Source organism: Cydia pomonella, unplaced genomic scaffold, assembly GCF_033807575.1.
Source record: "Cydia pomonella isolate Wapato2018A unplaced genomic scaffold, ilCydPomo1 PGA_scaffold_93, whole genome shotgun sequence".
NCBI classification, from domain to species: domain Eukaryota; kingdom Metazoa; phylum Arthropoda; class Insecta; order Lepidoptera; family Tortricidae; genus Cydia; species Cydia pomonella.
In genome coordinates, this window is record NW_026907926.1 from 11,222 (window position 1) to 21,500 (window position 10,279).

Sequence of the window (10,279 nt, forward strand, 5' to 3'; positions counted from 1 at the left end):
TATACAAACAAAAAATTTTGGAAAAGTTAACTAGGAAAAATTTCAATTTTGGAATGATATTTACGTAAATTCCGTTGATCGCGGTACTCCCGCGTTGCTAATAATTACTTTTCACGGAAACTACTGAGCCTAAAAATATGAAACTTTGCAATTCTGTTGTTTAGTAAGTGGTGTATTCAATGCAATAATAAAAACTAGATAGTATCGCTGTAGATTTTGAGTAATCGGTCTCCAAAGTTGAAATTTAATGAAAATTTTTGAAAAAGTCGAAATATTTTAAAAACTATTAATGCTATATTAATTCTAAAAACTGTTTTAGAGTCCTCTAACACTGTAGAATGCAATAACCTTCTCAAAATTATCCGCACGACACTGCAAGTTGACTTTTGATTATTGCGTCATTTCAGTTTTTCACTATTATCTCGGTTGTTTTTCATGGGAAAATGTTGAAAATTTTACAGTGTATAGAACTTTGAAAAACACACACGGCAATATATAGTTTGATATATGTTATAGATCTACTTATGGTTTTATGGAGGTTTTTATCACTTTTTGAATGTCACTGTCACTTAAAGTGGTAATTGTACTTACATGTGGCTTTTCCGGCACAAACTAACTTAATCACTAAAATGTACACACACTAAGGAGTCTTTTGATATAAAAACTATGATTGTATCACCGAAATTAAGTTCACAAAACGAGTGTCACTTCACCGCGGCGCATAGAATTTCACTTATCTGTCAATATAACCTCACCACTAAGTCCAATCACAATAGTTTTTGTACGAGAGGATAGCTGGAGCCAGCGCGCACAATTTGATATATAACACTTGTATGTTTGAGTTAAAAATCCCGCAACTTTGATTTTTCGAACGCGGTTAGGTTAGGTTAGGTTAGGTTAGGTTAGGTTAGGTTAGGTTAGGTTAGGTTAGGTTAGGTTAGGTTAGGTTAGGTTAGGTTAGGTTTTTTTTTTTTTTTTTTTTTTTTTTTTTAGAAGTTAAATAGTGTCATATTTGGCCTCAGGGCCCTCGCTAATGATACGGGCGACCCTGAGGCTGTACTGACTTTTGAGAAGTTGTTATTATTTATGCGATGACAGATTTGACATCGAAATACCAATGTGTCGCGATGTTCAGTTTAAAAATCTGTTTTTGCTGTTGTGGTTGTACTTTAGAGACATAGGGTCCCCGCTGTGATACGGGCGGCCATATGCCCGGAATTTTAGTTTAATTTATGATATTAGTTATTAGAGCGTGTTTCGGAATCACAGAATTACTAAGAATTTACTAAGAATTTTAAATGTGAAAAAATTATTTATTGATGATAAGTTGAAAGATGCGTATTGGTTATATTTATTTTGTGTATTTGCTTAATATGTGTTTTAATTAATCATAGGAGATTCTACTCTCGATGTTGGATTTCGCTGCGATGAGTCTGGGGCAGGTTTGACTTACGGCGGTGTGGTTGGTGTCATGCTGTTTATTAAATTTTTTGTTGTAATTATGGCAGTTGTAGCACTTGGCTATTGTATTGCGATTGGGGCAGTTTTTATACGAGTGCGTTTGGTCCGCACAGTGGGAACACGGTTTGATTGTTGCCTTGCAGTGGACCCGGGTATGTCCAAACTGCAAGCAACTGAGGCACTGCCGAAATGGAGAGTGCTCCGTAGCGTGTACACGCTGGTGTTCTACATTGAGCCTTCCCAGTTCCATGATGGCTCTCCAGGTGGCAGGCGGGCACTTAAATACGGCGTTGTATAAATTCCCGTTCCGGTTATTGGTGACGAAACACAATTGGAGCATTTGGTCGTCACTCAGGGTTGCCCTCACCGATGGGTTTTGAGAGGCAATTATGTCCACAAGTTGGTCCTTAAGGGTATCCTTATAGATACCTTTCAAAATCACCATCGGTGAAAGGGTCCTGGCGGGCTCGGCTTTTATGTTTGTGTTGTTCAGCCTTTGGAGTGTTTCGTCACGTTGGGTTGTGTTATCGAATTCGATGCGTATCTTGTTGTTACTTAGTGGTTTAATTTTATTTGGTGCGAAGTTCTTTTCTTTGAATGAGATTTGACTTCTTAATGTGCCCATTGCCTCAGCGGATGATTTGGCAGTTGGTTAGGTTAGGTTAGGTTAGGTTAGGTTAGGTTAGGTTAGGTTAGGTTAGGTTAGGTTAGGTTAGGTTAGGTTAGGTTAGGTTAGGTTAGGTTAGGTTAGGTTAGGTTAGGTTAGGTTAGGTTAGGTTAGGTTAGGTTAGGTTAGGTTAGGTTAGGTTAGGTTAGGTTAGGTTAGGTTAGGTTAGGTTTTTTTTTTTTTTTTTTTTTTTTTTTTTTTTTTTTTTTTTTTTTTTTTTTTTTTTTTTTTTTTTTTTTTTTTTTTTTTTTTACTGTGCTCCTCCAACATTATCGGAGACTTTGGGTTTCCTAGTTTCTCTTTCATTCCAGTTCTCTCTTTTATGCTTCTCGTACTTTTATGCTACATACTTGTTCTTTCTTTCTTTCATCTTCTTTTATACTTTTCTGAGTGGGATTCTCAGCTAGCTTTATATTTATTCATATTTCTAGGTTGACAATAAAATAAAACAGGCATGAGGGGATGCTTTCGGGGTGGGGGGGGTGGATTTCTGGAGGTGGGTATTTTCAGTACTTTTTATTAATGTTTTATTTACTTATGCTAATTACATTTTTAACTTCTTATTTCTATTGTAAGGTTTTACATATTCTTATCTACTATGTACATATTCATTTTCTTTTTATGACAGTTCCCCTATATTTGTCAAAATATGTGACTATCATATTTGCTTGTGCTCTTTATTTATTTCTTTTGCGAACAATATTTATTACCTTTTTGCAGTATGCTATAAACAATTTTCTTTCTGTACCTAACATTATAGTTGCTAGGTTTTGCGGTCTTATTTCAATTTGCATTTCCTGCTCTATGTTAAATCGTTCCCTGGCAAATATTGGACACTCAGTTACCAAGTGCAACACTGTCTCCTCGACTTCTGGGTCGCAGGTACACGATGGGTTATCCTTACACTTGTATTGGTACAAGTATGAGGAGAACCCGCCGTGCCCTGTCATAAGCTGGGTGGTTTCAGCCTCAACCTTCATTTTCTTTACTACCCTGTACGCCGCCAGCGCGTCAGGGAAGAACGTTTTTGTCACCGAGGCCGTTTCTCCCGTCACGTACCGTTGGTTCCATTCACTCATGGTCTGTATCCGCAGGTTTCGTTTCACGAAAGATATGGGGCACATACTGTAGTCGGGACTTTTCTTTAACTTCAGAGCAGCCGCTTTCGCCAACTCGTCCGCTCTCTCATTTCCCGGCAGTCCAGCGTGTGCCTTGATCCAAAAGAGGGAGAGATTTTTATTTTGGTCTTTACAGCGCTTTATCATCTCCCTGCTTTCGACTGCCAGGGGATGTCGAGAGTTCGGGTTAACAGTGGCCTGCAATGCCGCCATTGAGTCGCTGAAGATTCCGATTTGGGTAGCAGCAGTAGCCCTTTCTGCTTCTTTTGTCGCGCGATTTAAGGCCAGGAGTTCGGCCTGATATACTGTGCAGTAGCTGGACAGTGCAAGTTTGATGGCTTTGGTCTCGCTGGCGTCCTTCCATATGGATAGCGCCGCGCCTACCTTACCATCAATCCTGCTGCCGTCCGTGTATATCCGCATTTGCAGCTTTTCACAATCTTGGTACTGCTCCTCACCGCATATACGTTCGAAGGTAATTTCTTCCCGTTCTGCCGGATGTGGTGCTTTTACGGCTGGTGTCATAGCTTCGATCTCTCTGTCCTCCAGCGCCACTGGAGCACGGGCTCCCTTCTTGGTTTCATATAATGAAGCCATCTCACGGACTCGGAGGTCTAGGGGGAGCAATCCGGATAACAGTAGCGCTGAATTCAGAGAGACTGTACGGTATGCTTTACACAACTTTTGTGCAAAACCCCTTTGAACCGCTTTTAACTGCTTTATGACTCCCAGCTTTTTCACGGCAGGAGCCCATGCACTTGCTGCGTACATGATAGTTGGTTCAATTGCTGCTGTATATATTAGCCTAATAATTTCCGGGTGTAAGCCCCATCCTACACGGGCGGTTCTGGCCAGCATCTTATATCTATTGAGTGCTTTACTGCAGATGCTTGCGACGTGTTTATTGAAAGTTAGTTTGTCATCGATGGTGAGGCCGAGAATTTTGACATCCCTGGACATCGCGATGCCCACCCCTCCCATACTAAGGCGTGGTTCGTCATAAACCAGCCTTCTGGTTATCACCATGGCGCATGTTTTTAAGGGTGCAAACTTAAGCTTATTTTCGACGCCCCAAGCCAACGCATGGCTGAGCGCGGCATTTGCCTTGTTCTCGATCTCCAGTGCCGTCTCCCCCTCGAACACCATGACCACGTCGTCTGCAAATGCCTGACAGTACACCCGTTTCTCGTCAAGCTGTTTTAGCAGAGGATCCAAAAGGAGGTTCCATAAAATGGGCCCCCCTATTGATCCCTGTACGCATCCCTTGCTGGTTTCCCTATTATGTTCTTCCCCCGCATACCTTACTCCCACTGTCCTATCCTTGAGGTAGCTATCGAAGACCCTTCTCAGATTCACCGGTACCTGTTCTTCAGCAAGCCTGACACGGATCGCAGGCCACCAGGCACTGTCGAAGGCCCCCTCTATATCTAGAGACACCAGTGTCACTATTTTCTTTTTGTCCAATTTTTTCCTTATGTAATTTATTAGGGTATAGAGGGAGTCTTCGGTGCTCTTTTGTGGGACAAATCCGTATTGGCGCTCGCTGGTTCTTGGCAAGAGGTGATATCTGAGGCGGGCCACCAACATTTTCTCAAAAATCTTCCCCAGTACCGGCAGCAACCCGATAGGCCGGTAGGACTTTGGGGTGGTGTAGGATTCTTTCCCAGGCTTCTTCAAGTATATTTTTCGGAATATAACAGCATTACTTTAATGAGTTTAGAATTATAATAATATGAATTTACAAATAGGAAACGATGTAATTTTACTATATTTTATATTTGTTAAGACGCCATGTGTTATTTTAATCATATGATATTCTACATTCAATGTTGGATTTTGCTGAAGCGAGACGAGGACAGATATGGTTTATTGCCGTGTGATTGGTATCGTGCTGAGTTTTGTATTTCAAATTGTGATTGTGGCAGTTATAGCACTTGGGTATTATGTTACGGTTGGGGCAAGATTTGTACGTGTGTGTCTGGTCGGCGCAGTGGGAACATGGTTTAATGGTGGATTTGCAGTGGACACGTGTGTGTCCAAACTGCAGGCAGCTGAGACATTGTTTAAATGGCGAGTGTTCGGTAGCGTGTACACGCTGGTGTTCAATATTGAGCCTTTGTTGATCTATAATAACTCGCCATGTTTCGGGTGGGCACTTGAAGACCGCGTTGTAAAGGTTGGGGTTGCGGTTATTTGTGACGAAACACAGCTCAAGCCTGTTTTCGTCGTTCAGGGTTGCTCTCACCGATGGGTTCTGAGAGGATATTATTCCGACAAGTTCATCCTTCAGGGTATCCTTGTAAATACCCTTCAGAATGACCATCGGCGAGAGGGTCCTGGCAGGCTCAGCTTTGATGGTGGTGTTGTTAAGCCTGAGCAGTGTTTCGTCACGCGGCTGTTTATTTTCAAACTCGATACGGATTTTTGTGGCAGTGAGAGGTTTTAATTTAGTTGGTGCAAAATTTTGGTTTTTGAACGATATTTGTTGCCTGAAGGTGCCCAATGCCTCAGTCGTTGATTTGGCGGATTCAACCGTCGCAACAAGTGCGGGGTTGTTTTTGGGCTTAGTAGTCGATGGTTTTCGGAGCTGCTCGCTGTAAGTGGGGCGTCTGGACTCCTCAGTGCAGCCCGACTCCTTTTCGGAGATTGCTGTCTTGACCAGTTCGCTGAGGGCTCTTTGCTCCTCCCGAATCTGGTCAAGTTCCGCCTGGACGGTGGCCACGATGTTGCTTGCTTCCCCCTGCAGATTGTCGTCAGGGTCGGTTTGAACTCCCTTCGACGACCGATCTGTAGGGGTGGGTGTTTGTAACAGAATGTTACGAATTTGTGTGCGCATCTGATTTGCGTAACTGTCAAAGATGGATGCAATATTTTTAGCTGAGGTCTTGATTTCACGTTTATTTTCTATTGTGACGCTTCTATGGGTTTTTGTGGTTTCAAGATTATCAAGTATGTTTTTGGTTTCAAATCCGATATCGCCGGCGAGTTCCTCGAGCAACTCTAAAACTGGGTGTATGTTAGCATCGCGAACTGGCGATGGTGCTTGTTCGCGCCGGGCAGGTGTCTCCGGCGGTGAGAAATAGAGGTTGTCGAGGTCCTCCAAATTTACATCCAAACTTTCTAAACTCATTTTTAATCTTTAAATCTGATGGTAATAAATATGACCAAAAATTGAATTGGGATAGATGGGAATAATTTTTCTGAATTGAAAAAGTCTAAAACAAAGAAGATAGGATGAGGAGAACAGATGAAATGAATTTTTTAAGTTTGAGAATTTTAAAGATGTCGAAAAAGTCAAAGAAAAATTGAAATTACTAGATAACAAGACGTCGCTAAGGTAAGTGAGATATAAGGAAAGATAGCACTTGGGAAGCACTATTAGGCAGCGTAATCAGAAAAATATAGAATGGACCAAATTGAAGATATAAATTTTTGAGTCTAAATTTTTTATGGCCAAAAAGTGACTTATGAAAATTTTGTAAGAAAAAGATATCCAAATGTACAAAAACTATTAAGGACTATAAAGAAACAGTTGAAAGGAAGCGATAGACACTAAAAGAAAGAAGATCGGACAATTAGGCGAAGAGATATGAATTTTTAAAGATTGAAATTTTTTGAAGATAGTCTGAAAAAGAGGAAAATGGGAATATCTCCGGAACTAGAAGAGTCCCGGAGGTCGGGATAGTCTCAAATGATAGGGAAAAATTAGGAGAGCGTATATTCCGAAAATGGGGTGAATGCGGGTATATTAAGGGTATTTGCGAAAGCTTGGTTAGGTTAGGTTAGGTTAGGTTAGGTTAGGTTAGGTTAGGTTAGGTTAGGTTAGGTTAGGTTAGGTTAGGTTAGGTTAGGTTAGGTTAGGTTAGGTTAGGTTAGGTTAGGTTAGGTTAGGTTAGGTTAGGTTAGGTTAGGTTAGGTTAGGTTAGGTTAGGTTAGGTTAGGTTAGGTTAGGTTAGGTTAGGTTAGGTTAGGTTAGGTTAGGTTAGGTTAGGTTAGGTTAGGTTAGGTTAGGTTAGGTTAGGTTTTTTTTTTTTTTTTTTTTTTTTTTTTTTTGTTAAAACTATGAATAGTTCCAACGGCCCTCGCGAGGGATACGGGCGACCGTTGGACTTAAGTCATGTGTTAGGTTCCCGCTAGGGATACGGGTAACCTTTATGGTCGATGTTATTTGTACGCTATCGATTTTTTTTAATGCTGTAAGTTATTCACTATGTTTACTGTGTATATATAAAGCTGTTTATATTGTATATCAGTGGTTACTTAGCAATGTGAATTAGGTGTTGTTAAACTTTTTTAGTGTGTTTATTATATGACTGATGTGAGTTTTGAACGATTCGATTGTTATTTCTTTCTGAATTATTTGCTCTATATTGTATGGCTCTAAGTTGTTCATGTTGCAGAGTATTTCATGATTTATACGAGAGTTCTGGTACCGCGGACATTGTTCCAGAAGATGTCCCATGGTCTGCGGAGTGACATCATCACATGGGCATTCATTGGAGTCTATGATGTGGAACCTTTTTAAATATGTTTTATTGTACCCATGACCGGTGAGCATTTGGGTCATTTCAAAGGTAAGTTCGAAATGTTGCCTAAATTTATTTATATGTTCTAAGGTGGGTAGCCATCGTTTTAGGTGTGCTCCGGTTGTGCTATTTTGATACGTCAGGTCTATTGCTTTGGCTGCATCCGCTCGGTGGTTTCGTTTGTGATATGTCAGAGGAAATTTCGCGTAATCTGGGATTTTGTGTTGGGAGGCAGCAGCTTTGGCAGTCATGTCTGCCTCCTCATTTCCGAGGAGGCCAGCATGCGCCTTGATCCAGCAAAACTGGATAGTTCGCCCGAGGTCTCTGATGGCTACAATGGATTTATGTGCGCTGTTGATTATTGCGTTAGTGCTATTTCGATTGGATAATTCATGCAACGCAGCTTTGGAATCGGAGAAGATGGTTGCTTGTTCCAGTCCAAGTGTGTGAGACATGTTGCATGCCTCTTTTATAGCCAGACACTCGGCCTGGAACACAGTACAGCTATTATGCAGCTTAAGTTTTATTTGTTTACTCCGACCGTCTGGGTAGTGGATGATGACCGCCGCCCCCACCACCCCATCATGCTTGCTGCCGTCAGTGTATATACGGTGCATGTCAGTGGAGTAGTAGGGTTCGAGGTCACTAAGGTTATTTATGTCATGTAATTCTATATAGGGGCGCCGAGCAGGATGCAATAGTTCAGTGACCGACGCCCGTTTGTCGTAACTGATATCATTAGGCAGGTAATTAGTAATTAGAGTACGCTTAACCATTTCTGTGGACGCCACCTCTTTAACCTTTTCAGGTAGGGGTGTTAGTCCGGCCAACGCAATTGATGGGATCGTAGGAAGAGTTCTGAAACCGTGGAGTATTTTAATGGCAAACCCGCGTTGTAGGCTGAGGAGAGAATCGCAAACCTTTTTGTAATTGGTTGCCTGTCCCCAGATTTCAGCTGCGTATGTGATGATAGGCTCGATTACCTGCCTGTAAATGGTGTTTATATTGGCGGCGTGTACACCCCAGGTGGGTTTGACGAATATGCATAGCCTTTTGTAGATTGCTTGTGCCTTTTTGATGGTATATTCTGCATGCTGAATGAAATTCAGGTGCTGGTCTATGATGACACCAAGGAGTTTGAGCTGATTATCAAATGGAATTGGTATATTGTTCATTAATATTTTTGCCGCTTTGGCCTTGGGTGTGTTCGTAATCATTTTAGTTTTCTCGGGCCCGAATTTCAGCTTATTGTTTAAGCCCCAGTTAAAAACTGTATCTAGTAGGCTATTAGCGTTATCCTCTAATTCCTGTATATTGTTACCAGAGCAGATCAATAAGATGTCGTCTGCGTAGGCCTGGATGTGATTGTCGTTTGTCAGGTTGTGTTTGAGAAGAGTGTCCACTATAGTGTTCCAGAAGATGGGTCCAAGGACTGAGCCTTGGACACATCCCCTAGTTTGCACCTTCGTGACAGTTGCATCAGCGTAATTGAGTGTAATTCTTCTATCAGTGAGGTAACTACGTATGGTATTTAGGATGTTTTTGGGGCAGTTTATCTCTGTAAGTCTTTTGAGAAGTGCAGGCCACCATGCATTATCAAAGGCGCCAGCAATGTCAAGTGAAATAGCGACAACTAATTTTTTGGTATTTTTAATTTGTTTTAGCTTGTTAATTGCATAGCTTAGGGCATCGGTAGTGGATCGCTGTTCTTTGAATCCGAATTGTTTGTCGCTGCAGGCATTATTTGTTGACATGTAGTACGTTAGGCGTGACGCAATAAGTTTCTCTAAGATTTTGCCGAAAACATTGATTAGTCCTATAGGTCGGTACGCTGATATTTCTGAATAATTGGCTTTATTTGGTTTGGGTATCGTTTTTATATATGCAGTTTTCCAGCAAGTGGGGAAGTAATTGAGTTGGAGGCATCTATTGTACAATTTGGTTGTTTCTTCTGGGTAGCATTCTATGTAGTTTCTGCAAATATCAGCTGTGAGGTTGTCTACTCCCGGTGCTCTTTTTGGGCTCATATATCTGATTATATCGGTTATTTCGTGTATTGTGAATGGTTGTTCATGATTTTCTATTTCTGTTTGTATATTATTATTAATGGTTGTTCTTATTTGCAGGTGGTGTGGGCTGTCGTCGGATGCGGTGTCGTCGGGGAAGAACTTCTCAGCGAGCGTTTCAGCGGTGTTCAAGATTGATGTGGTGTAAGTTCCATTGTCACTTTTCAGGGTTGCTGGTGGCTGCGGTTGTGGCGCACTTTTTAGCAGACGGTTTGTAACGGACCAAACGTCGTCCTTGCCCTGTCGGTTGCAAAAGTCTCTGAAATGCCTCGGACGATGTGGTGCGAATTTTGTTAGCGTACTCACTTCTTGCATCGCTTAGTTCTTTTAAGATGTTGGTCAGGTCTTTTTTGCTGCGCTTAAGATCTCTCAGACGGTGATGTAGAAAGATGACTTGTTTCTTCATGGTGGTCAACTCCTCAGTCCACCACGGTATCTTAT

The 10,279-nt window shown here is 41.5% G+C and overlaps 1 protein-coding gene across 1 annotated transcript; it reads right to left on the minus strand.

The window, feature by feature from the left end:
* Positions 1–1,384: 1,384 nt before the first annotated feature.
* On the minus strand, positions 1,385–6,376 carry LOC133534389 (uncharacterized). The gene is made up of 3 exons (XM_061873481.1): positions 5,385–6,376; positions 2,974–4,951; positions 1,385–1,474 (listed from the first exon to the last, which is right to left on the minus strand). The coding sequence occupies exons 1-3, from the start codon at positions 6,374–6,376 to the stop codon at positions 1,385–1,387; spliced, it is 3,060 nt and encodes a 1,019-aa protein (XP_061729465.1).
* Between the last annotated feature and the right edge of the window lie 3,903 nt (positions 6,377–10,279).